Source organism: Macrobrachium rosenbergii, chromosome 50 (assembly GCF_040412425.1).
Source record: "Macrobrachium rosenbergii isolate ZJJX-2024 chromosome 50, ASM4041242v1, whole genome shotgun sequence".
NCBI classification, from domain to species: domain Eukaryota; kingdom Metazoa; phylum Arthropoda; class Malacostraca; order Decapoda; family Palaemonidae; genus Macrobrachium; species Macrobrachium rosenbergii.
Window position 1 is genome coordinate 39419959 of NC_089790.1, and position 27890 is coordinate 39447848.

The 27890-nt window shown below is 45.0% G+C and overlaps 2 protein-coding genes across 3 annotated transcripts in view; one reads left to right on the plus strand and one right to left on the minus strand.

Annotated features, from left to right (window-relative positions):
* Positions 1-5976: 5976 nt before the first annotated feature.
* The window catches only part of LOC136832844 (glutathione S-transferase theta-1-like), a 201444-nt gene continuing 179530 nt past the window's right edge, over positions 5977-27890 (plus strand). Inside the window, exon 1 of one of the 2 annotated variants that reach the window (XM_067094502.1) lies at positions 5977-6219. The gene's annotated coding sequence lies outside the window, so the exon portion shown is untranslated. The remainder of the gene's footprint in view (positions 6220-27890) is intronic. The other variant, XM_067094503.1, reaches the window with a different exon arrangement.
* LOC136832860 (uncharacterized) lies at positions 24922-27869 on the minus strand. The gene is made up of 5 exons (XM_067094522.1): positions 27743-27869; positions 27480-27590; positions 27266-27355; positions 25267-25332; positions 24922-24953 (listed from the first exon to the last, which is right to left on the minus strand). Exons 1-5 carry the CDS (start codon positions 27867-27869, stop codon positions 24922-24924), a joined length of 426 nt encoding a protein of 141 aa, XP_066950623.1.

Consider the following 27890-nt stretch of genomic DNA (forward strand, 5'->3'; position numbering starts at 1 on the left):
GAAATATGTTTGTGAATTAATGGAATTTTGTTACGAAGGTGAGAATTCTAATAAGAGAAAACGTGATCAGGGTAACTATTCTAAAGTGATTCCCTCAAATGTGCAAAACGTGCATAGAGCACAACAAAGTAACAGTAAGCCTAGTAATAGTAGTTCTTACCATAATTGTGTGTTTTGCTCATCGAACCATGCCTCTCGCGATTGTAAGACTTTCAAAACCATTGATAGTAGAAGGGACAGAGTTAAATATTTAAGATTGTGCTTTGCTTGCCTCAAAGGAGGTCATTTATTCTCTGAATGTAGAAACAAACCGAAATGTAATATATGTGATGGGCCTCATTACCCGATGATTTGTAAGAAAACAGAAAACCCTGTTAATCCTGCTCCACCAAAGTTGAGTGTAAATAGTACTAATGTTAGTAAGTCAAATGTTAATTCTGGGAAATCTCATAATGATTCTAAAGGTGCTGTAAGTAAAGGTGATTCCCCAGTAGTTATGACTGCTTCTTTGGGTATTGATCATTCTCAGATTAATAAGAGTTCTGTTTCGACTGCTCTTCCTACTGCTAATGTAATTGTGTCAGGAATGGATATCGTTCCTTTGAGAGAGCACTCTTTGATTCTGGTGCACAAAGAACGTTTATTGCAACGGAATTAGTTCATAAGCTTAGTCTACCGTCCATAGCAACAGTAGCCTTAAAGGTAAAACCATTTGGCAGTGATGCCATGGAAGTTAATTGTAATATAGTAAGAGTTGTGGTGAGACTAGGTAAGATTCGTACTGTCATTAATGCCATTGCATTCGATAGAGTTAATTCCAGAATTTATTCTCCAGGTTTAAGTAAGTCAGCTGCGTTCTTGACGAGTAAAGGCATAAAATTAGCAGATAATGATTTAAATTCAGATGAAGTGAATGGTATAGAATTGGTCATTGGAGTTGATTACTATGGAAAATTCATTCACAACAGTCAAATTTGCTCTGGAATACAGATATTGAATAGTTCTGGTGGTGCACTAATTTTTGGACCTCTTCCTAGTTGGTCTTATGACGATGTAGAATCTAATGAGATTACTACATCAAATGTATGTTGTTCAAGAATAGAAGTAGAGGAAATCCCTATTAATTCTTGTTGTGAAGTTAGAAAATTATGGGATTTAGAAAGTGTTGGTATTCGTCAATCTGAAATTAGTCCTGAAGAAAGAGAATCAGTTAAGTGTTTTAAGGATAAAGTAAAAGGGTTGACAATAAGTATGAAGTGTCCTTGTCATTTAAAGATGAAAGTAGACCGCCTGTTAACTATAGAATAGCCATTGGTCAATTAAATTCCTCGCTACATAGATTCGAATCTGACCCCTCCTTGTATGCTCATTATGATAAGATTATCCAAGATTACGTTCAGTCTGGGTTTATAGAATTAATTCCCTCAGGCTCCCCTATTATAGGGCATTATTTACCCCACCATGCTGTATTGAAGGATTCAGAAACAACTCCCATTCGAATAGTTTTAATGCTTCTTCCAAGGCTAAAGGAGAACTTTCCTTAAATGATTGTTTATTAACTGGTCCCTCATTAACTACTAAACTTTTGATGCCCTGTTGAGTTTCCATTCACAAACCCAGTAGCTGTGATTTCAGATATCAGTAAAGCCTTTTTAAGGATAGGCATTTCACCTGACTGTCGTGATTATTGCAGATTTCTATGGATAACTGATCCTCCGATTTGAAGTCTACTGTAACTTACCGGTTTTGTGTAGTTTGTTTTGGAGCTACATGCTCCCCCTTTCTCTTGCAGCAAACCCTTTTGCATCATTTATCTTTACATGATAATCCCCTTGCATCATCTCTGATGAAGAATTTCTATGTAGACAATTTTAGTAAAACTTACAAGGATGTGTCAGTCTTGATGGATGAGTATCAGTAATAAATGAGATTCTTGAAGATGCTAATATGCCTCTACAAGAATGGGTCAGTAATGATTCACAGTTTAACAGAACCATAAATGTTATCAAAGAAAGAGTGAACGTTTTGGGTTTAGAGTGGTATCTAACACAAGATGAGATGTCACTGAAGGAAGTAAATTGTGAGTATAAAGGACCTTTAACCAAGCGAAAGGTTTTATCAGTAATAGCTCGAATGTTTGATCCTCTAGGATTATTGTCACCAATACAGGTGAGAGGTAAATATTTTCTTAAATGTTTGTGGAGTAACTACGGGTGGAATGACCCTTTGCCAGAATCATTATGTTCAAGGTTTGATGAAATTTGCAAATGTATTAAAAATGTAGAAAGTTTAAAGTTTCCTAGGTTTGTTGTACATCCTGAATGTTCCCATTTACATGTATTTTGTGATGCCTCTAACAAGGCATATGGAGCTGCTGCCTATGTGATTGATTTCAGGAGAAGTGTAAGCAGTTTACTGGTCAGTAAGTGTAAAGTTGCACCAAACCCTAAACAGACTATTCCGCGTTTGGAATTGACAGCCTTGTCCTTGGGTGCGAAACTTGCTGGAAGATTAATGCAGAATGATGATTTGAGATTGAGTTCTTGCACTCTCTGGAGTGACTCCATGGTTTCTATTTGTTGGGTGAAGAACAATAATAGTAAAATTCCCTATGTACGAAACAGAGTCACTGAAATTAATGAATTCAAGTTTCCTCTACGGTATACCCCCTCTAAGGATAATCCAGCTGATATTCTATCCAGAGGTAGTACTAGTAAAGATTTAGCGCAAAATTCCTTATGGTGGAATGGCCTAAATGGCTTTTAACTGGTGATTATCCCAAATCTTTAGCTACAGAAACTGTGCATGTTAATGAAATTCTTTCAGAACCTAAGTTTGTTAACCCTCCAACCCCATTAATTGACATCCCACGTTACAGTAATTTAAGTAAGCTTAAACGTATCATGAGGTCAATATTGCTTTTTCTTAATAAGTGCAGTAAAGGTTCTAAGTTTGTTGTTAACGAAATGAAAGCACTTGTCCTCCTTGAACAGAAGCAACATTTTTCTACTACCAGAATGTACCTCTGTGATAAGAATTCACATGGAGTGTCCATGGATATTAAGAATTTCTGTAATCAGTTGAACTTATTTGTTGATGAGGAAAATCTAATTAGGTCTCAGGGTCGCATGAAAAACGCTTCCATGTCTTATGATACTCAGTGCCCAATGTTATTGCCTTCCAGAAGTTATTTAACAGTGTTGATAGTTGAACATTTGCATAGACATCATCACCATTGTGGTGTCAATTCTGTACTGGTATTGTTGAGAGAAACTTTTGGGTACCGAAAGCACGACAAGTTATCAAATCGATTCTGTCAAAGTGTGTTTTGTGTCAGAAGTTAACCAAGAAACGGTTGTGTTTGCCTCCTCCTCCACCATTACCCACAGAAAGAGTGAGATATGATAGATCTTTCCAATCAGTAGGAGTTGATTATACTGGTGCTATTAATGTTTTTGATCATGAGACTGGCTTGGAGGAGAAGGTCTTTATATGTCTATTTACCTGTACTACGAGCAGGGCAGTTCATTTTGAATTGACTCATTCCATGACTGCTTCCGATTTCCTACTGGCTTTTTCGACGCTTTGTGTAGCATATCATTCTCTGCCGAGTCTGATTATATCTGACAATGGTAGGAATTTTGTTGGATTTAATAATTTCCTGAAGGAAATTATGGATGAACCAGAGGTAAAGTCATACCTTGAAGGAAATTGTGTTAATTGGAAATTCATTACACCGCGAGCCCCCTGGTCTGGAGGCTTTTATGAACGCCTTATTGGTGTTCTAAAGGGATGTTTGTCCAAAGCCTTATATCACAAACGTGTATCCTTTGAAGAGTTGAGAACTCTACTTGTTGAGTTTCAAGCTGTGATAAATTCTCGACCACTGACTTATCTCTCCTCTGATCGAGATTGTGAGGCTTTGACTCCTCCATGTTACTTTATGGGCGAAATGTTTGTATTTCCCTCCTCTTAACAATTCAGCAACTGATGACCCAGATTTCATGAGTTCAAGTGATCTTAGAGAACAATATTTTAGATTATCATCAGTGCTTAGAAAATTTGAGAACTCTTGGAAAAGAGACTATTTAGTGTCCTTGAGAGAAAGACATTTTAATTCTAGTGATTATCTCTCTGCAAATGTGAAAGTTGGGGACATAGTGATGGTAGACTTAGAAGATCATCTGGGGAAAGGCTATAGATCCCTCCTCTCATTGGGTAAGGTTACCCAGCTGTTTCCATCGTCTGATGGTGTGATTAGGTCTGTAGAAGTGAGAGTGAATAATAAACTATACATGAGATCAATCACAAAGCTCGTACTTCTGGAATTACCTGAGAGGGAATTTGATAGTGTCGTAACTCAGGAGCCAGATAGTGTGCCTCTGAGTGGTACTAGACCTCGGCGTGCAGCAGCAATCCGCTGTGATCAAGAGAGAGGAAAGGATTTAATTTCTATGGATGTACTCTAAAATGTATATTTGATTTAAATTTTTGATGTGTTAAGATGGTCACAGCTGCATAGCGTTATTCAATTGAATTCGCTCCTGGGTGCAGTTGTGATTACTTCTAATTATGATTCTTTCTTGGGGAGAATGTCAAAAATTGCCATTTATTCCCTTGAATAAAATTTCCTAGTTTTCTTGAATACTTATTTTTGATGTATTTCCCAGTTTCTATGAAAATACGTTGATGTGATTGTTTTGCTCCACAGAAGAAGTTTTTATTATATTAACTATAGCAATGAGTTTGTATAAATTAGTACATTAATATTTAAAGTAGTAAAACACCCTTTTCGCAAATTTTATCCATCTCTATAAAATTAAATGACGTCTGATTGCAGTGTTGTCAAACTTCTTCCTGTGGAGAATGTATATGTTATTTTCTTGTTGTAAGGGCACATGCCAGTAGTTTAAGCTTGCCTTCTGGACGAAACCCCCTTTTTTTTTGTATGTTGGGTTACGATTAAACAACTTAATGTTTGTGTTCTAGTTGATGGTTTGTTACGTAACCCTGTAGTTTTGTAGATGTGACAACTGTGCTATCCAATATACTCCTCCCGAGTTTTCTTCCAGGGTGAGAACATGAAGCTCTGCCTGTTTCGCAGCAAACTCCAGAAAGGCAAGTTGTAGAAGAAATTCTCGTAAAATCCAGCCCCATCACCTCGTGAACTGTCGTCGCCATTGCAGTAATTTCTTCATAAGAATATTCTGAAATCCCCCCTTTTTTTGGCCATTTATGTTTTCCTCTATCGAAGTAACGTAACGTTTTTGTCAATTGTTTGCAGTAATATGTTAATGTTTTCTTGCTTCTTAATGTAACTTGGATGATTGTTGTGTCCTTTAAATATTAATTATATGTGTTAAACTTTTAAATGCGTATTTGTGAACCCGTGTGGCATCACCCAAAAAGAATTGGTGCAGGAAATATAGTTGATTGTTTCTCAACTGCACTTTGTTGGAAAAAGAATATAATGTTTCTTGACTTCATGGTACATTTAACTAAGTTAGTAAACTCCTCAGCACTGTAACTTGGTCTCATTCAAAGCTAGGGCAGGAGGGCTTAAGGTTGAATGAAATCGTACCGAATGTGGGCCTAAAACTTTAAAGTTTCACCACATTGGATGATGAAGCTACACATTGACATGCCAAGGATATCACTGCTCCTTAAACTCTGATTTCGAGAGAGAAATAATAAAAAAATGTCCGAACCATCACCAGTGTGTGTGTGTGTGTGTGTATATATATATATATATATATATATATATATATATATATATATATATATATATATATATATATATATATATATATATATATATATATATATATATATAGATGACATAACTATACTCAGCACGCCAGAGCCTGAGCTAGAGCTAAACTACGGGAAAATATTAAACGGAAAATATACCAAATGTTTGTTAAATTGTTTTATGGGAAACTAATTGAAACATCACAGAGAAAATAGGCCTACTCTCAAACAAGCAGAGAAGGCAAAACGGTGCACACAAGAGAGCCGTTTCAAATAAATATTCCGGCTACTACGACTACTGATGCCGGTTGCGACGTTGCGTAAACTATTCGACTTACTATCTACACGTACGTCGATGTTTTTGTAGTTGTTGTGCAAAGGAAAGTACAGGATATTACATTAGTCTTTGAAGTCCTTCCTGGAAAGGTTTTCTGGTGCAAGAACTCATTGCTGAAAGGCAGCCTGTCGGTAGGTGCAAAGCTTCATTGAAGTTGACTTTTTGAAGTTTTTGGAGCGAATGCAGAGTAGGGGGTCAGGGCTAACCTAACCAGACTTATCTTTATCCAACCTACCCTTGGACGCCGTGTCCTAACCTGGGCGGGGGGGCCTTTTCCCCTCTCATGATCCCCCCCAGTAATTCATGATCCCTTCTTCTGCATTCTAGGCTGCCCCAGTTTTTAAAGAATGTCTTCAGAGTAAAAGGTAACTTATATTTAGCAAAAATAACGGTAATTCTATATATTAGCTCCGCGCCTATTTTTACCTTTTCAACTGGTTTTTTTCTACACTTTTAGGGCTTCTAATACTGGCAGTGCATCTGTTTGTTGTCGGCCAAATGGAATGTCCCTTCGCCATGTTTAGTACTGGCCCCGGGAGGTTAGGCACACATACATTAACCAGTTATTGCACTTGCCGGACAGGATATGAACCTTTTGAAACAGACTTGCCCGTGCTCTGTCTTGTGAAGATCGCGTATGGAAACCCCTTGTTGGATGGACTTCAGGGGTTAATTGTGGGTTAATTACACTCGAGCGCCAAAAATTAAAGGTAAAGTCATAATTAGCAACCAAAAAACTGTAGAAAAAGTTGAGTTAGAAGGCAGTCGCGGCCACGGAGCTACTAGATAGTTCTACCAAAATAACTTATATTTAGCACTTGAAACAGTGTAGTCTCGGAGGTAGGCTCATTTGAGAGTTCATTCAAAAGCTTCAGTATCTTGCAAGCACAGGCTAGCCAGGCTCGGCACTGCAGCAGTGGTCGGCGTGGTAAAAGTTCGTTTCCAATCCGAACTCCAATTCCATGTGACAGACATATTTTTTCGACTGTTTTCTTGCTGTTTTCAATCGTCCCATGCAAGATTTCAACCGGAAATCATTCGTTGTCAAGTTTTCAAACCTCTCACTTCTCAAGTACAGAGTACTGGCCTGTGTGAGAAAAGTACAGAAAACGAATGAATTCTGGCTGAAATCTAGAATGGAATGATTGAAAATGCCAAGAAAACATCGATAAAATATGTTTGCCCTGCACAGATCAAAGTAGGCTAACACGTAGGCTTACGACACTTGCAGAACATCCAATAGCAGGTAAAATATTACAAGTTGCCAATAAAAAATAACACCACGTAACTGAGGGTTGTTCACTGGTTACAATTTTGCCGTGTTAGCTATGGAGGGGGCCAGGTATTGTCTTACCTTTTAAGTCGTAATTTGTTGAGCTCTTTTCAAAATTGTTGGTTACAATTTCATATCGTGTACATTATGTTTTTGAGAGCCACTCACATAAGCAAGCCTATAATAAAACTAACTTCCATTGAGGAAAATGAATTCCTTCAAGACAGGTTCCCTTAAAGTCACTAACAGAATACCCACAAACCTTTCCTTTGTTCCGACACAATATACAAACCCTCGGTCCTTTACATTAGGGATTACTTTCAGGCATAGGCTGAAAACGGCCATTGAACCTCAAACAAGGTGGTTAGGCAGTTAACTACTGTCCGGGAGGCGGGGGTACCGCCTGCCCGGATGTAAACATTCCAATTTCCTTTCGGCCGTCGTAGCGCACGGACATTGTTCTTCGTTGCTCTCTGCCTGACTGCTCTTCTTTTTCATCATTTTGGTGGGAAAACTTACTTTTTTGTTTTGATCATGGATAAACCAACCAAGCCTTCCGATTCCCAGCATGTATGTCCCGGGGTGGGAGGGAAAAAATGTAACTCTTTTTCGATTGAGCTTCGATCCGGACCCACACGCTCTCTGCCCATCTTGCAGGGGGTGTGTGTGTTCGCGCGACGCTCCCTGCAGTGAGTGTTGCTCTTGGTCCCCCGAGCAATGGAGGAAGTTCGAGGGGAGGAGATGTTACAGTCGTAAGCCTACCAAGGAGTTGTCTGAGGGAAATACGCCCCCGACGACTCCGTTGGTGATGAATGTGTTGGGTTTGTTTCTCCCTCCCGGCGAGCTTCCCCTTCTTGCTCCTTCTCCCTTGGGTGAGGACTCCCCCTCCCCTTCCTCTTTCGTTTCATTGTTTGTGGAAGGGTGTGGAGGAGAGTTGGACCGGGACATCCTCTCGGAGGTCTCTTCCTGTTCTGGAGGGGAGTTTTTTCCTCCCGAGCAAGTGGAGGCTTCCCGCTCTAACCCGACTTTTGCTTCAGGTCTCGGGCTGGATAGCCAGGCTACGGACTCGGCCTCAACCTGGCTACACCTGGGCCTACCTGGCACGTCACTGGAGGGACTGGCACCTCATCTCTCCACCACTTCAGTAACCACTCACTCGGCAGCGACAGCCACTACAACAACCGTCACCATGTCCAGGTTTGCGCAGCTCCCGGTGTCGGTAGCCTCGCACCTGGATACCCAGGTCTCGGCTTCCCCTGCCGTGCAACACACAGTACCGCTGCCGCCTGGCTTCCTGGCCCCATTCATGCGAGCAGGCCCCGCCTACATGGTGATGTCATCCTTCCCGTACGTGACTGTCGCTGCCCCCATCGCTGACCCTGGCTCGTCCACGACCGCAGTTCCTCGCTTCACGTTCCAGCCCGGCCCTTCGTCTGTTCCTCTTCCCATTCCATCGACTCTGGCGCGGCCTGACATGACTACCCATGCGGGAGGGGCGGCGCCTGCATTCCCGGCCTCGCCCACTTTTGTTCCTGGCCGACGCGCGGTTGCTCCCACCCAGGTAAGTGCTGGCCCGAGCTCCGCGGTCTCTTCCCGGGATGTGTCTTCTGCTGCAGCCCCTCCTGCTGTTCCTGGGTCTTCGACTGCACCCGCCTGGTTTGGGGACTTAACAGCGATCCTGAGGCAGATGGTGAAGAAGAAGAAGAGGTCTAGGAAGGTGTCGTCATCTTCGTCTTCGTCTTCATCATCGTCATCGTCTTTGTCTGCTGCCTCTTCTGCCTCTTCTGCTTCTCCTTCCGAGGCTACGCAGCTGAAGAAGAAGAAGCCTGCCTCTCCCCCCCAAGAAGCCTCGCACCGAGGCTTCTAAGGGTCTGCCTCCTTCCACAGGGAAGGCAGTGGGATCTCGTCGGCTCTTCCTGATCGATCAGGGAACCGCTGCCCTGGCCTCCGGGTCAGTCGCATCGGGAGCCAAGGGCGTGCAGACCAAGGTCTACACCCCCCCCGCTGTGCCTAAGAAACCTGCTTCGAAGGCCAGCGAGTCCGCATCGGACACTCGTTCGCAAGTTGCTCCGAGTACCTGGGTCCCCAAGGAGACCCGGGTACCCCAGTCTGATACGGGAGAAACTCCTCGCCGTACGGACCAGGACGTGGGGCGAGAGAAAGAGCCGGGCATGCAGGTGCCCGGCTCTTCCTGCTGGCACTCCTGTGAGTGCCAAGTCAGGTTCTCGAGATAGCGCCAGGCCCCTCGGGGCGAGACACGAGAGAGTGGAGAAGAGGTCCCCTGCTCAGTCTTCCCGAGAGGCTACGGCCTCAAAGAAGACTGGGGCGCGTCCAGAGGACAGCGCAAGCTCGCGCCAGCCAGCCGCGCGTTCGACTCCTCCCAGTCCCCGGCCACGTCCGCGCGGTCAGCCTGGCTCTGGGGAGGCAAGCGCGTGGCTCGGCTCTCGCGAGCCGCTCCGCTCTCCTCGGGAGATTGCTTCTCCTAGGCGAAAGCAGTCTCCTCGACCTGGGCTGCCATCACCACCACGGGTTGGTGACCGCTCCCGGCCCGCTGCCTCTGTTGGTTCTGCCAGCAAAGCCAGTGGGAGTGCCCGATCCTCCTCGCCTGTCCCCTCCACCCCTTCGGCTTCTTCCAGGGGGCACGAGTCGGACAGGAAGAACTCCGGCAAGTTGTCTTCCCAGAGTTCTACCTCGTGGGCGTACGAACCTGGCTCGGTCCTTGGCTCGACCAGGTCTTACGCCCGCGTGGTCCAGGAAGGATCACGGGGGTCTGCCGAGGTTCTCCCTCCTGCAGGGAGAGTAGATCGGGAGGAAAGCACCCTGGAAGGACTCGAGGGTCCTTTGCCCCAGGATGCGGACACTCCTGAAATACAGAGGACTTTTGCAGAGGTTATCGCGCTGATTCGTCAGCACAATGACCTCAGGGAAGGGACCACGGCTTCTTCTGTGGATCGTCCATCGTGCCTCGAATCCTTTTGGGGACCTAAGAAGGAACCCAAGGCTTCGGTGGGGCTACCGTGGTCCACGCTTGCCGAGGGGGTCCTCGACCAAGTGAACAGTCTTGTGTCTGGGCAAGACAGCTCACTTCGTTCGAGCATCTCAGACAAGCTTCTTTCCCCCCCACCCTCTGCCTCGCCAGAAGCGCTTCTATACTCCAGCTGGAGGGGCGTTGCTGACCAAGCAGGTTGACCCGGACCTGACTCGTCTGGATCCGGGTCTGATGTTGCAACAACTTACTGGTGAGAGTATCTCCCTCTCCCAGCAAGAAGCTGCAACCCTGGAAGCCACCGCCATGGCGGCCTTCCAAGCAGTCTCCTGGCTCGGGCGCTATCGTACCTGGGGAGGACTCCGCCTTTGAGAGACTGTGCCAGTCTGGGGGTAGGGCTTTTCCTACCTCGCCCACCAGACTGCGAACCTGTGGGCAAACCTGGTTCTGAAACGAAGAGACGCCGTTCTCTCTCGCTTCTCCAGGTCTGTAGGTCCCGAATCAGCAATCGCCCTCTGGAATAGACCGTTGCTGAGTTCCTCCTCTCTCTTCCCTAGAGAGCTGGTGGATGCCGTGGTAGACAAACGCCAGGCCAATGACAGCAACCGGCTTGTCCACCAGGCAGTGGCCAAGACCTCCAGGTCTTCTCATCCCACTGCGGCCAGGTCTTCGGGCCAGGCTGGCACTTCCTCAGCCCCTAAGAAGTCCCAGTCTTCGAAGGGGACCCAAGGAAACACCCAGCCTTCTTCTTCCTCGAGAAGGGGGGTCCCTCCCGCCCTTTTCAGCCCACTTTCCAAGCCGGTAAAGGGGGCAAAGGGAAGAAGAAGAAGAGGAAACGCTAGGGGCGGCGTTCCCCCTCAAAAGCTGCCGAAGGTGGGGGGCTGCCTGTCGAGCCATTGGGCAACATGGCAGCGACATGAAGCCGAGACCTGGATAGTGGATGTCCTTCGGGAGGGATATCTACTACCCTTCGAGTCTTGGCCTCCCCTAACCTACTCTCCGGTCCATCTCCAAACCTACGTTCCAGGATCATCGAAGGACACCGCACTACAGCAAGAAGTGCAAGCCATGCTGAGCAAGGGTGCTGTAGAAGTCGTGTCGGACCAGTCCCCAGGCTTTTACCGCTGTGTCTTTCTCGTGGAGAAAGCCTCAGGGATGGAGACCGGTCATAGACCTCTCTCCCTGAACTGTTTTGTTTGCCAGACTCGGTTCACGATGGAAACAGCACAGTCCTCGCTGGCCTCCATCAGGAGAACGACTTCTTACTTACGGTGGACCTGAAGGATGCGTATTTTCAAATACCCATTCATCCATCCTCTACAAAGTACCTCCGCTTTGTCCTCGGGAGACGGTCTTCCTGTTCAGGGCACTTTGTTTCGGGCTCTTGACCGCTCCCAGGTGTTCAGGAGAGTCTTCTCTCTTGTGTCAGCTTGGGCCCACTTCGCGCACGGGATCGTCTACTGAGGTATCTCGACGACTGGCTAGTCCTGGCGGGCTCTCGCTCACAGTTGCTACAGGACAGGGATCAGCTCCTCGAGTTTTGCCAGGATCTAGGGATCGTGGTAAATCTCGAGAAGTCAGATCTCACACTCAAACAGAGGATAAAGTACCTGGGCATGCTGATAGACGCGGTGGCAGCGAAAGTCTTTCCTTCGGACTCTTGTATCAGCAAGTTCCGGCAGGCAGCACAACTGTTCCTGTCACGACAGGAGCAGCCAGCCCGGCAATGGCAAGTCGTCATCGGTCACCTGTCGTCCTTGGAGAAGCTAGTACCTCATGGGCGTCTTCACCTGCAGTCTCTTCAGTGGAGACTAAAGGAGTATTGTTCCCAGTCCCAAGACCCCCAGTCCTTCCTCATTCCTCTTTCCGAGGAAGTGAGGGAGGACCTTCGCTGGTGGACAGACGACAGGACCTCTTGATAGGAGTATCCCTGCATACTCCCCCTCTGGACATGCTTCTGTTCTCAGACGCATCGACCGAGGGATGGGGCGCACACCTGGAGAAGTTGCTGACTTCGGGAGTGTGGCACCGAGACGACAAGCACCTTCACATCAACATCCTAGAACTCAAGGCGGCCTTTCTGGCCCTCCAAGAGTTCCAGGATCGAGTGATAGGACACTCCGTGATACTGATGAGCGACAATACCATGTTGGTGGCATACGTCAACAAGCAGGGGGGCCTGGTGTCCCACCAGCTTCATCAGTTGACGATGCAGGTGCATGAGTGGTCCAGGTTGAGCTATCAGCCAGGTACATTCCAGGCAAGAGGAATGTCGTGGCAGACAAGCTCAGCCGCCAGAACCAGGTGGTAGGGACCGAATGGTCCCTCCACCAGGAGATAGCGGAAAGGCTGTTCGATCTGTGGGGGGATCCAGTCATCGATCTGTTCGCCACCCAGCACAACAGAAAGCTCCAGGTCTTCTGTTCTGTCATGCCGGACCCATGGGCCGCTGTGGAGGACGCGTTCCAGCATCCATGGAACAACCTCGACGTGTACGCCTTCCTGCCATTCTGTCTGATTCACCGAGTGATCAGCTGAGCGATGATCACCCCGAATCTCAGAATGATTCTGGTGGCACCCAAATGGCCCCAGGCCGTTTGGTATCTGGACCTGCTAGCTCTTCTCTCCGAGGCGCCGAGGGAGATTCCCCCCTGGCCCAACCTGCTGCGTCAACCCCACGTAGAGCGGTTCCACCTGGCAGTGCATTCCCTGTGTCTTCACGGCTGGAGGTTATCCACCATCTCTTGCGAGCAAGAGGCTTTTCGTGTCGCACAGCAACAGAGATGGCAGGATACCTCAGATGATCCTCTGCTGCGGTATACCAGGGAAAGTGGTCCGTCTTCTGTGGTTGGTGTCGTCAGAGGGGTGTCTCTCCGATCGGAGCCTCTGTTCAGCAGGTCGCGGACTTCCTCGTCTTCCTTCTCCGGAGAGAAGCTTTTCTCCTTTTCAGTCGTGAAAGGCTACCGCGCCGCACTCGGCCTAGTCTTATGGCTGAAAGGAGTAGACATCTCTTCCTCTTTCGAGATCTCTCTACTGATGAGAAGCTTCAAAAGGTCTTGCCCACCCAGGGCATCGGCGAAGAGAGTTGGCGAACTTCACGGACTTTCCTTTGATGTTAAACACTCGAGGGGATGGGGATCAGTTACGCTCGATTTCATCCCGGATTTCATAGCGAAGACTCAGAATCCTTCGGTCCCTGGCGCACGGTTCGAGTCCTTCACGATCCCCCCTAGAGGACTTTGTAGGTAATGAACCAGACAAGATGCTACTGTGTCCTGTTAGAGTGCTGCGGCGCTATCTGAAGAGGACTCGACACCTCCGGCCTGAGTGTCGATGACTCTTCGTTAGTACTGGCTCGACCAAGAAAGAAGTGTCCAAGAACACCATCTCTTTCTGGCTTTGTGAGACGATAAGGAGAGCGTTCTCTGCTGCAGGAGAAGACGACACCGGTACGCTTCGTCCGAGAGCTCACGAGGTCCGCAGCATTGGTCCGTCCCTCTCATTCCGGAAGAATATGTCGGTAGCACAGGTGCTGATGGCGGGAGTGTGGTCCCAGCAGACTACCTTCACTTCCTTCTACCTCTGGGATGTTGCACACAAGTCCTTGGACACTTTTTCCTTGGGTCCTGTGGTGGCTGCTCAACAAGTTGTGTAGCTTACCCAGCTCCTCTAACAGGACAGGTTGCGTCTCACCTAAGTTGTACGGTTGTGATTGGGAGAATGAATGTGGAGTGACTGGCCTCTCTTCCTTCTCCCCATCCTGGCTCTCTTCCCACAGGCAGGGAACGGACGTGCCGTTACAAGCTGGATCTGGCGGTCGATGCAGGTAAGCATATAACGGGAGCTCCCGTTCTTTCTTCCATTTAGGTTGATAGAAGCAACCCCACTCCTTCCTCTTGCAAGGGGAGGAAGGAGACCATGACTGTAAGACAAACCCAATGCTTGTATTTGCCTTTTATGTCATCCGACGTCAAATTCTTCCTAGCCTACTTTGCATGAACTGACGTCTTCCTCTTTCATGCAAAGGGACCCAGAAGTCTGACAACTGATCCTGCATTTCCAACAACCCAATCTTTTGTCAGAGGCAGTTTTTTCCCTTCCTTGCTCTCACGACCAGGAAGGGAAGACAAGGTGGTGAACTCCAGTCAGTTCATAGAGACTTAATCAGATTCCTCCCTCCAATCAGTAAGTCTCCTAATGTAAAGGACCGAGGGTTTGTATATTGTGTCGGAACAAATAACAATTTTAAAAGTAAATTGTATTTTTCCTAACTATACAAACCTGAGGTCCATTACACTATGCCCACCTCATGCCACCCCTCAATCTGATACCTGGGCCGAAAGGGAAATTGGAATGTTTACATCCGGGCAGGCGGTAGTCCCGCCTCCCGGACAGTAGTTAACTGCCTAACCACCTTGTTTGAAGTTCAAAGGCTGTTTCCAGCCTACACCTGAAAGTAATCCCTAATGTAAAGGACCTTGGGTTTGTATAGTTAGGAAAAAGGAAAAATACAATTTACTTTTAAAAATTGTTATTTTTTCAATCTTGAGAGAGAGACACTGCTATTACAGCTCCACAATTCTTACCTTATCTTAAAGTACTGTACAGGGCTTGGAACACTTTGGGCAAGTAACAGAAATTGGAAGAACTCTGTGACTTCTTAAAAAAGTTAAGGCTGCGTCATATTGTTCGAAAAATGTCTAGGTGCACTGATACGGTGAAAATTCACACCCATTACACGCGGCATCCATTGTGCGTATGATATGAATTACAAACATTTTGCCGCATATCAGTCGTGGGTAAAATTTGAAATAATCAAAGGAAAATTATTAGGCTAGTGAAATAAATGACTTGTTTTCATTGGTTCTGAAATAAAATCTGAATGAAAACCAGTTTGTTATTGGGTGATTTCACTCGTATTCAAAAAGAGGCCTAGTTACAAGAAATTAACGTTTTGGCTTGGTTGATCTATGAGCAGCGCCAATAATTTCAAATTCTGTGTCGACAGAATGCACACGCAAATGACATTTGCAAATCACATCAAAATGGTGTGACGTAATGATAGTTAAGTGGGTGAAATTCAGAGGCATGCACATGGCTTGCGTTTGCATATGTACAAAAGCACACACAGGAGCTCAAGAAGTCATGGGTAAGGTGAAATTGAAACTTAGAAAAAATCATCAATTATTTACATAAATTTTATTTTTTATTGTAATAAATATTAGTTTGCGAGAATTATGTATTTAGAATATTTTTTTCATTTTTAATGCAGATTCGAAAGGTATAATAAAAAATAGAGTAAGGCTGTTCGGACCGGAAACGAACATTAACCATCGGCGTGCCATGGGGTGTTAGGTTAGTCAGGAATAGATTAATTTGCCCAACCCGTAACACGAGGCCTGACTTAGCCACCAAGCTTGACAAGGATAGGTGGAAGAAGTGTAGAAAGGTTATACCTCTTTCTGCTGATTGCAGCCTGGATACCAAAAGCAGACTACAAACATTTGTTCCTACACTAATACAAACCCAGTGCAAAGTCTTCCTTCTTGGAAAGGAAACCTTAGGTTTTTGGTGCTGTCCAGGGAAGAACAACCTTGTAATAGGTCACTCTCCCCAATGAGGTTGACTCTCATATCCTCTGCGCCTTTTGAAGGAAGCATGATCATTATCAAAAGAGTCCATGTTCTGAGTGCCATCTGGATGTCTGAACAGTGGATGAAGTGTGCAGGAAGAGGAAGAGAGAGAGAAGGTCTCCCTAGTGTCATTGGATTGCACTACTCCTCTAGTGACACTGAAAGTCCTCTTTGTTACTTTCCTTCCGCCTGCCAAACTTCTGCCGACTGTCACCATGCCCAAGGAAGTAGTACAGGTATCCCCTTTGTCAACTCATGCTGTTCGAGGGAGAGACATACAGCCCAATTCCTCACCGGGAGCCTCTCTTCACTCTGAGGAGGAGTTGTCCTCTGGAGTATGCTCTTTTTCAGAGTGAAGGGAAGAACTCTCTCCAAACCCAATCTTTGATATAGGTGTTATGGAGGCTGAGGGGCTCAGGAAGTTGTGGCCCTCCATAGGCATATCATGTGAGCTGAGTGTTTCTTCCTTTACTGGCTGCCTGAAGGCAATGAAGGGATACTGTGTGACTGGTTCCACTGTGACCGTGACAACTTAGACATCTTGGTCTCCACTGGCTCTAGGACCTCCCCTACCTTGCTGGTCACTCCCCCACGTATCATCACTGATGTATCCCCTGGTGATGCATTTGACCTCGTTCCTGGTGGAGGCCCTTCTCTACTCAGTCTTCAGTGCTGACCTCAGCTGTGCTCATGAAGAAGAGGGGAAGGAAGTAATTGTCGTTATCATCTCAACCTTCATTATTGAGGCTGTCACCTCCTCCCCTTCTCCCAAGGCTAGTAAGCAGAGGAGAAGGCTGCTAGTCTCCCTGCAGAGAGGGCTAATGGGTCTCTTGCTAGTAGTACCACAAGTACTGCTGCAACTGTTGCCAAGCGCAAGGATGCAACTGCTATCCAGGGTTCTCCAGACCCCTGGTGTACTGGTAGAGGCACTGGTAGTAACCCAAATCAGGTTGGCAAGGGTTTCCAGTTTATGGACCCCGACCAGGCTGCCAGCATGGCCCAATGAGAGAAGGTGAAGTGAGAGGCAGGTGCACATTCACTCCACCGTCCCATTCTTCAAAGAGAGTGGCCCAGGGGTCCAAGGAAAGTGACTCAGCCCAGGCTGGTCACCCATACCTAGCGAGAGGAGGTTCCCCTTCAGTCTTCCCTTCCTGTAGAAGCTCCAGCGTCTTGGAAGACTGGATTACACTTGAGGGACAGCCCCTGCCATGAGTGCGACCGCTCTCCCCAACCTATGCAGACGTCACTGTGAGTTGGTGACTGCTCACACCTAGCAAGACATAAGTCTTTAACAGGCTGGGCAAAGGTGCTTGCAATCTACCTTCCCAGGGGTGTCTGGGAGCTGAGAGCTGCACAGGTCTGGACTTTGTGACAAGGACCATTCTTGACCCCATCCCAGCTCTACCAAGGAGTTGCTCTTACACAAAATACAAACCATCGGACCTTTACATAAGAAATTACTTTCATTGCAAGCTGGAATGGCCGTTTAATTTTTGAACAAGGTGGTTGGGCTGTTAACTACCATCCGGGTGGCAGGAGTCCCGCCTGCCCGGATGTAAACATTAAAATTGTTCCTACATAATATACAAACCTTTTGGTCTTTATATAGGAATTACCTTCAGCGCAGCTGGAAACCGGCCATTAAACTTTTAACAAGGTGGAATGGTAGTTAAATGCAGAACGACCGGGTGAGAGTCCTGCCTGCCCGGTCGGTAGAGCACCACTTTACCTTTGGCCGTTCTATGGTGAGATTCTCTGCTCCACTTTCCTCTGCCCGGCTGCCATTGTTTTGCTGTGTTTGTGTTTGTGTGTTTACTATGGATAAGCAAACCCATAATTGTTCCTACACAATATACAAACCATTGGTCCTTTAAATAGGAATTACTTTCAGCAAAGTTGGAATGGCCATTAAACTTTCAAACAAGATGGTTAGGCAGTTAGCTGCCGTCTGTTAGGCGGGAGTCCTGCCTGCTTGGATGTAAACATTCCAATTGTTCCTACACGATATACAAACCGTTGGTCCTTTACATTAGGAGTTACATACAGCAAAGCTGGAAACGGCAGTTAAAACTCTAGAACAAGGTGGTTAGGCAGGAACTACCCTCCGGTAGGTGGGAGTCCCGCCTGCCTGGAAGTAAACATTCCAATTTGCTTTCGGCTGTCATGCTGTGCAGACGTGTTTTCAGAGCTCTCTGGCTGATTTTCGTTAAGCTCTTCTTTCCTGGTGGGATCTTTTGTGTTGTTTTTGTGTATATACATTGTGTTTGTTTGATATTATTTAATATCCAAACCCACTATTTTGTTAGCCTTGCGGTAAGGCCGTCTTTCCCCAGCATGTGTTTCTTGGGTTTGGCAGTCAGGGGCTTAATAATTTCACTCCCCTGTCATTTAGACTTCACACCCTCCGCTCCTTGTTCAGGAGCGTGACTGTAACCTTTTCTGTCTTGTGCGAGCTGTGGGGGTTTGCGGGCGTCATTGGAAGGTTATTCGCCTCTGACGGCACCCTTGGTGAGTGTCCTTTAGTTCCCTCTGGCATCTTCCCTCCTGTCTGTCTCTCCTTCGGGAAAGATCTCTCCTTTGTCCTCTTCGCTCGCTCATCGAGTGTAGATCGGGGCGGAGCGGGGGCCAGTTGGGTGATCTCTTCTCAGGAGCCTCCTCTCCCTTCATAGGGCAATCCCCCTTGGACCAAGATGAATCTCCCTTTACTAATTTTATTTTTTTTTGCTTTTTTCTCCAGGTTGACAGTGAGTATCATAAGGCGCAGCTGAAGTTTCCCTTTGGCAGGAAGGCTGTCCTCATACAGTGGATACTTCGACGACGACCATGATGACGGTAATGGCTAAGATCCCCACATCAGTGTCAACACTGTGCCCTGACAAGGGATGCCAACCACTGTTTGTTCTCTGGCACTCTGGTATGCTGTGCTTGTTGTACCTGTGGTCCCGTCTGGTCCTGCTTTGCCTCCTGTCTTTTTGCTCCTGTTGCTCTGGCGGCCAGTCACTTCTGCTGTGCCTCCTGCTCCAGTTGCCTTGATTGCTCCTGTTGCTGCTGCTGACGTTCCTGAAGCTCTTGCCGGCCGGGCCACTCCTGTCGTGCCTCCTGCCTCAGCTGCCTTGGTCACCCCTGTTGCTTCTCTTGGTGTTCCTAAGTTCTTTGTTGGGCGAGTGGGTTCCATTCTCAGCTAGCACTCTGCTGGCCGCGAGTTCGAATCTTTGACCGGCCAATGAAGGATAAGAGGAATTTATTTCTGGTGATAGAAATTAATTTCTCGCTATAATGTAGTTCGGATTCCACAATAAGCTGTAGGTTCCATTGCTAGGTAACCAATTCACGTAAAATAAATCTAATCCTTCGGGCCAGCCCTAGGAGAGCTGTTAATCAGCTCAGTGGTTTGGTTAAACTAAGGTATACTTTCTTTTTTCTTGGTGTTCCTGTCGCCTGGGCCACTCCTGTTATGCTTCCTGATTTAGCTGCCCCAGCAGTTCCTGTGCTCCCTGACCACCATTCTATAGATGTCAGAGAAGAGATCGAGGAAGAAGTGCTGTGAGATGTCGTCTTATTCAACTTTATCTTCGACTTCATCTTATGCTGCCTTCTCCCCCTCTTCTGAGGCTTGTCGGCTGAAAAAGAGGAAGGCTGCCTCTCCCTCCCCTAAGAAGTTCCACCATGGTGCTTCTACTGGGCTGCCTCCCTTCACGGGGAGCCAGTGGGATCTTTCGTTGTCTCTTCCTGGCCTTTGGGCTCAGGAACCAGATCACCTACCCCAGGGTCTTGTGTTTTGGAAGTTTCAGGCGTGCAGACTGCGGTTTGCTCTCCCATCACCATTCTAGGGGTTCCTCTCCTAGACTGGTGCTGTGTCAGGTGCTTGACTTTGTCAAGTCACACCGAGTGTTCAAGAATCTTTGGAGTCTCACGCATCGTGAACCGTTGTCGGAAAGACCTCTCACCGTCCAGGTTCAGGCACATGGCAAAAGGAAGAACCAAGACATGCAATTGTCTCGATTCTTCCTACCAGTACTGACAGTGCTTGGTCAGGTTCCCAGTCTGGTGTCTTGGTCCCAAGGCTTTGAGCGCCTGGAGAGGCAAGGAGTAGGTTTCCTTCAGAGATCCTGCGGGACATCTAAGGGACTACCTCTCTCCGTAGAGACAGTGGGTTCTCTCTTTTGGCTCTTCCTTGCCCTTGGGGTCAGGAAACAATTCACATTCCCCACTGGGGTCTCGTGTCTCGGGGGGCCTTGAGTGCACAACCTTTTGAGGCTGCACTCTCGATTCCAGTTCATAGGGGTCTGAGTCTAAGACTGGTTCTGTGCCTGTCCCTCCCTCAGTTTCTTCAGAAGCTGAGAGGAGTTTACCCCTGATGATTGTTCTTAAGAGATTTGGTAGTCTTGCCGATTGCTCATACTCCTTGAATCTAGAGCGTTTAGCGAGCACTCAGTTCCTTGCGATTGCGAGCGCTCGACTAGCAAGTCATCGAGTGTCCGTGATTCTGTGGAATCTCAGGCACTTCCCAAACCAGTACTAGGGAATTCGCGCTCCGGTCTGGTTTAGGCACAGGATGAGAGAAGGTGTCGAGACATTTGGGTTTTTCGATACATCCTGTCAGTTCTGAAACTTGTGTCTTGGACCTTGGATCCAAGCACTTGGGGTACCAGACAAGAATCCCCTTTGAATCTTCTCAAGGGCCTTTGACCTCGAAGGAGATTAGAGCATGTCTTGAGGATGGCGCAAGTTCACAGTAACCAAAAACCGAGCTTTCCCAGCTCGGCTTGGCCCAGCCCTGCTTGCTCACCTAGCCACCTACTGCGTTTACGTGATCGGTTTGGATCGGCTCAGCTCCCTCGGCTTGGCCTGCTCACCCAGCCCCTGATCGTGTTGGCACAACAAAACTCGCTCGCTTCAGCCCCTGAAAACATGTTTACGCTCAGCCCAGCCCTGATCGCATTTATATGATTGGCTCGGCTCGCTCGGTTCTGCGAACCGAATGCTGTTGAGGTTCTCCTTCCTTCAGGAGACTCAGCTCAAGTAAACTTTTCGCTCTCTTCAGGTTAGTGCTTTGCCATGGTGTTAGCACTCTCCTTCCTCCGTGCTGCCATCATCACCTCTGGTTGATGATTGCTCATGGTCGGCCTCTCCTGCTGGTTCTTCTGGTTGGCAGGTAAGAGTGCTTTTTCTCCTCTCTTCCCTCAAACCCTTTCGGTTGCTGCCAGGGGGTGCGAGTCAGATTGAGAGGACTCCGACGAGTTTTGTTTCTTATCAGAGTTCTGCTACAATGATCTACGTCTCGGACTAGGTTCTCGGATTGGCTCACCTTACATCCTAGTAGTCAAGGATGGTTTTCTGTTTTGGTGAGGTTATCCCTCCATGGAGAAGAGATCAGGAGTGTCGTGCCCTTGGAGGACTCGAGGGTCTTCTTCGGGATGCGGACACCCTTGATTTTCTTTTTGCAGAGATCTTCATGCCAATTCGTTAGCACAATGACCTCAGGGAGAGGACCACGGCTTCCCCTGTGAATAACTCTTCACAGCTCCTTGCAGAGGTTTTGTTGGGGCTGCCACAGTCCTTGCTTTTTATAAGGGCTTTCTCGACCAGATGATTGCCTTTTCCCTGGACAAGGAGTTCATTTTGGTGGAGCCACCCAATCAAGCTCCTTCCCCTTCCTCGACAGAAGCAGTTCTTCTTGCCTCGGAGGGGTCTTATGCCGACTAGCAGATTGTCCTGGCTCTGGCTTGTCTGGACTCAGATCTCTTGCTGTTTCTCTTTGCCACGAAGAGTGTTCCCTCTTGCAACAAGAGACGGCGAACCTGGAGTCCCGGGTTGTCACATTCCCTCAGGAATGGATCTTTACTCGGTTCTGCCTCCCTCGTTCACAGAGAATAGGTAGATACTGCAGTAGTGAAGGAACGTGCCAGGGCAACTGCCTTGTCCTCTGGACAGTGGCAGACTTAGCCCTTCCTCAGCCCCTAGAAGTCTCAGGCTCTAGCGTGCTGACAGAACACCCAGTCCTCCTCTTTCTCTTCTTAGAAAGTGTGCATACGTGTGTCTTTTTCAACCTTCTTTCCAATCGGGAAGAGGGCAGAGGGAGGAGGGGAAGGGAGAATGCTTGGAACAGAGTTCTCCTCCTGCTGGTGCCTTGATGGAGGAATGACTGTCAAGTCATTGGACTATATGACAGCAACATAGCCGAGACCTGGTGGATGTCCTTCAGGAGAAGTATCTGTTTTCCTCCAGGTCTCAGCCACCTTTCATTGAACTTCCATTCCGTCTCCTTTCCCGTGTTCCCAACTTTGGGAGCAGCCAGCCTGGCTAGAGCTAGTTGTCTTCAGTGTCTTGTTATTGCTGCAGAAGCTGTCCCTTCAGGGGCAGCTTCACCTTCGATTCTCTTCATGGAGAATGAATTAGATCTGCTTCCAGTTCATAATCCTTTCCTCTCTCGAAGGATGAGGGAGGATTTAGGTTGGTGCTTGATCATCAGGAATCTCTGAATATGTCTGCATATTCTCCTCATGACATGCTTCTGTTCTCAGATGCACCGACCGGGGAATAAGCGCACACCTGTAAGACTTGTCTTTGAGGTGTGTGACCGAGATGATAAGTACCTTCTCATCAATATCCTGGAACTCAAGGCAGTGTCCTGGCCCTCCGAGAGTCTCAGGATTGGTTTTTTGTGATACAGGCAGTCCCCGGTTTATGACGGTGGTTCCGTTCTTGCGCCGTGTCGTAAACCAAAAATCGTCGTAAACCAGAACGGCGGCATACGATACCAAAAAAATGTATACAAATTTGAAACAAAAGTTATGAAAACCTTACTTTTAATCCTTTGGGTATACTGCATGTTGTTTCTTGATGTTTTACCTACATTCTGATGTGGTGTGTATCCCAAAACTGGTGATTCTGGAATGTAGTAGTACACTATACAGTTGTAATTGTAAAGTCCTGTATACAATAAAGTATAGAGTACTGTACATATACTGTACAAGAGTAAAATACATTTTGTTTCTAGTAACACAGGTGTACAGTACTGTAATTTATACCAAAGAATGTATAAAAGATAAAAAAAAAAGTGAATTCCTTACTTTTATTTTGGAAACCCCGTGCTTCTTAACCCTGGAAAAATGCTGGTGTGGCCTCATGATTCAGGGGATTCTGGGATGTAAAAATTTAGTATTGGTGTACATATAATACTGTACAGTAGTCCTGCATGCAATAAAATATAAATACGGTCAGTATTTTATAGTAGAATAGTAAATTTATAAAAATTATAAAAAGTTAGGAATTCCTTACCTAATTTCAGTGATTGTCAAAGCTGTGACAACCGTAGGCTAGGCTGGGGGAGATGGAGATTGTATGTGTGGGGAGCCTGCAATGATAAGGATAAAATTACTGCAGAGTACTGTATGTGTTACACTGTTCTGTATCAGTTCAGGTATTTCACAAACCTATGTTCAACAGTACAAAATAAAAAAATGAATTCCTTACCTAATTTCAGTGATTTTTAGAAGATGTAGGCTAGGATGAGGGAGCTCTAGTAAAGATGCTGGGCAGTCTGGAATATTAGAATAAAGCTGTACGGTAAATTACTGTATATTTATCAAATGTACTGTATATATAACAATTTATAACATTAAAAACAGTTAAGAATTCCATGCCTTAGTGATTTGAAAGATGTAGGCTACATGAGGAAGGGTATGTACAGTTACAGTAGAGGTCAGGTTAAAGGTGCATGTCAGTCTGGAATGATAATGTACAGTAAGTTCCAAAAGTGAAGCTACAAATTTCAGAGGATTTCGTTCAAAATTCACTAACTGGCAACTACAACACGTAGCTGAAAAACTTTTTTTTTTTTACATTGAAAGCTCCATCAAGCAAAATAAAGCTAACATATGATGCACAAATATCAAATTATGACATTTATAACAATCATAAGAAAAAATTACAGTAATAGTAATTATTTCAAAGTACAGTAATTACTTCAAACTACAGAAACGAAACAATTTGAAATTTTCGTTCAACACAGGATTACCAACATTGCCGTAGTATATTTCAAGCAATGCGGAAACAAATATTTAGGCCTAGACTTTCTCACTTTCCTGACTTGACTTAGGTCTAGACTTCCTCACTTCCCCTGACTTAACTTAGGCCTAGACTTCCTCATTTCCCCTGACTTGATAATGAAACCTAATTAATGGAAAATCATGTTTACAACCATCTAGATATCCAAACAACTCAATTTATTAAATAACAAGCTGGAAAATATATTTCCTTGATTTTTGAAATAGGCCTAAACATGTAGCCATGCTAAACGCACATATAGCTTGGATTTATTTATTTTTTTCTACACCAACTGATGTCTTATTTATATTTCATTCAATCAGATGCTACACTTCTCTGTGCTTTATCAAAAGAAATCATAATAACTTTCGATATGATGCTATAAAAGTAGAACATTAATTTACAAATCACATTAGGCCAATGCTTATGCACTCGGTTCCTGCTGCCAGTCAGTGGTGAACACTCGATATCACACACTGAGAGCTGCAGATGTTTCTACGGGGAAATTCTTTTTTTGGGGGGATTTTTTTTTTTTTTTATAAACAATTATTGGACTAACATTGACCATTCACTGGGGAAATAACTTCTGTGGTTCTACAGTTAATCACTGATACTTATTATCAGATAAAGAGGATGACAATAATTGGAATAAAGTATACTAACTGGCAACCCACGAGTTTCTAAAGAAGTACGATCAATTTTGAAATTTGTAGCTTCACTTTTGGAACTTACTGTACATGATAAAGATTAGAATAAAGTACTTCTGTGCATTATAAATATTACAGTATTTTATAAAATGTATAACAATTTATAAAATAGAAAGTGCTCTTACCAAATTCTAGTGGTTGGCTTGCTTATTGGGATGGGCATATGGTAGACGAGAACAGGGGGGCTATGGTGTGGCATCTGCAGGTGTATGAGAGTCTGGAATGAAAAAGATAAAAATGATACTGTACACAGCAGTACTGTTATAAGTATCATAACACAATTTAAAACAATGTAGGCTAATACAAATTTCTAAAAAGTTAAGAATTCCTTACCTGGTGGACATGAAATGTGTGCAGGTGCTACTGGTGCAGGTGAATTTGGAGTTGAGCAGGGGACACCTGTCATTTGTGGAATGATAAAAGATAAAAATTACTGTACAGTACTGTACTGTAGTACATAGGTATGTATGCAATAAGCTATACGGTTTTATGATGTGATTTGAAAGAAAAAAAAGTTATGAAATCCTTACCTGATAGGGTTGAAGAGGGGATAAGGTCAGCTGAGTTGGGCTGGGAGGAGGCTATAACATGTGGATCTGGAATGATAATGATTATGTAAAGTTACAGCACATACTAAAGCAGTACTGTACAGGTAGGTGTAGTGCAGACTCTCAGGGGTGGATCAAATACAATTGTATTTGTATTTGAATTGTATTTAAATACAATTTTAATGTATTTGTATTTTAGCATCCAGAGAAAAAGTATTTTGTATTTGTATTTGTATCATGGCACCCAGAAAAAGTATTTTGTATTTGTATTTATATTTGTGAATATTGCTACAGCATATGAGGATATAGTCACTAAATTGAATTCATTTAGGTGAGGAAGGTGGTTGCAGACAATACTTCGTCTATGGTGAGAATTTGATGTCTGTCTACCAGGATTATATGGAAATGAAATGAGCAAAGAAAGTATCTGATGAAAATGGAGACAAGTCGATAACCTTGATATTTTGGAAGAAGAACTTGATTTGAATGAGGTCCTTGCCCTTCTTCCACGGATCGGTCCAGTTGCTTTGCACACACACAACAACTCTGCATACGAGATGCCTTCAATGATCCTTGTGTCCAGAAACAGCGCAATTGCAACTGTGATACACAAGTGCTGTAGTATTGTAGCTGCAGGCTCGGATCTACTGTGGCAGCACCATTCTTGGAAAAAGATTGGGGTTTCATAACTGCAGGCTGCCAATGATACTAGATGGAACTCTCAGACTGACTATGCTTAAGTCAGTTCCCAAAGATTCAATGGTGTCAGTTCAGCTATTCGTCTCCTAGGATCATGCAAGACCGTAGAAGAATAAAAATATAATGGAAATAGCAATGCTAAAAGTGATAAAAGTTTTGGAACCATTCCAAGAGCGACATGAGGAGCTAGAAGGAGAAAACATGGTGACACTTTCTTATTTGCATAAAGCAGTTGTATTTGGCCTTGAGCACAGCCTCAAACTATTCACGGAAAGTAAACCAATTATAACATTAAACTTGGCTAATGCACTACAGTCTTCTATCAAAAGAGGTTGCATCCGTTTCTTGAGAAGACTGACGTCGTGTACGCAGCTGTCATGGACCCCAGGTTTAAGCTGGCATGGCTGCCATGTGAATGAAATAAAAAAGGAAAAGATTTCGAAGATTGTGGACCTAATTATTTCAGAGTCAACTCAGTCATCTTTGAAGACCACAATTCCAGAGATAAAATCACCATAAGCAAATCATACAAGGCTGACATGAGTGCAAAACGCCCCTCGTCTTTTTGCCTACATGCCACCAGCTGGGAAAATAAATGTAAGTGCATCAACAAGCGACACTACAGTGGTAAAGGCAGAACTTGAGTCGTACCTAGAAGAAGGTGTTCTGGCTTTTGACGTGAACCACTGAGGTACTGGCGTGAAAACAAGAGCTTCAGCATTTTGAAGCCTTTTGCAAGAAATATTCTAGGGCTGTGCCATGTAGGCTACCATCTGAAAGAGTCTTTAGTAAGGCTGGTAATTTTTACACTCCTGATGGAGCAAAAACTTGGCGCAAACCTTCCGGACATTAATGATGATTAAATGCAATTATGATATATGAGCATGCAGATATAAACTTGTGTGAAAAAAATGTTATATAGTTTGCAAATTTTCAGGAGGATTTTTATTAGTAGCTTTGAAATCTGAAATAAGGTACTTGTATTTTCATTTGTATTTTCTGAACCAGTGATTTATTTTTATTTGTATTTTTAGATTTAGGAAAAAAGTATTTGTATTTGTATTTGTATTTCTAGATTTAGGAATAAAAGTATTTGTATTTGTTGGTATTTTGGGAAACAAAAGTATTTGTATTTGTATTTTGTATTTTTGGAATCCCAAACAAAAGATTATGTAAAGTTCAATTGTAAAAAGTCAGTATTTGATCCAACCCTGAGTGCAGTACACTTTTTGTAACATAACAATTTATAAAACATTAAAAAAAAAAGTTAAGAATTCCTTACCTGATGAAGTTGGAGAGGAGACAGGTCCCGTAGCTTCGAAACCCTGGGATTTTTCAGGGGAGTCAGGACTGTCATCACTACCAAAGAGATCTGGAATGATACATAATGAAAAAATTAGGTTATGCGATAGTAGATATAAAATTTTTACCGTATGTACGTAAAAACAATTTCATGCATGAAAATTATAAAAATGAAACACTTAGGTATTCCTTACCTGATGGAGTTGGAAAAGCTGCTGGGGAGGGTACTACAGGTACAGGTTCAGGCTCAGGTTCTGATTCGTAGTCAGGTAGAGGTTCTGGGGAATCTGGATTAGGAGTCACTTCTGCAGTGATACAAATAATAAAATTTATTGGGTTATGCTGTGTATATACAGTATGTAAATATAAATTGCAGTAACATTTTTATAAGTTTTATTACAATTTATAACGATTTATATTACAGCAGTTAACAAAAAAAAAATTGAGAATTCCTTACCTAGACTAGGAGTGGCAGGTGGTGCTGGAGACTTCTTCTGGAAGAAAGAGTCTAGCCTAGACTGCACAGTCTTCTTCAGCTGCTTCTCCTTCAGCGTCTCCTTGTAGAACGTAGGAAGATCCAACATCCCTCTGCGAATCCTCTCAAA

Bases quoted from the DNA above. Each gene is read 5' to 3' on its own strand.
- LOC136832860 (XM_067094522.1), bottom strand. From the start codon at position 27,869: ATGTTGGATCTTCCTACGTTCTACAAGGAGACGCTGAAGGAGAAGCAG. The intron at 27,356-27,479 runs GTAAGGAATACC...GTATCATTCCAG, and splicing joins AGCTTTTCCAACTCCATCAG to ATCTCTTTGGTAGTGATGAC. The intron at 24,954-25,266 runs GTAAGGATTTCA...TTTTCATTCCAG, and splicing joins CCCCTCTTCAACCCTATCAG to ACTCTCATACACCTGCAGAT.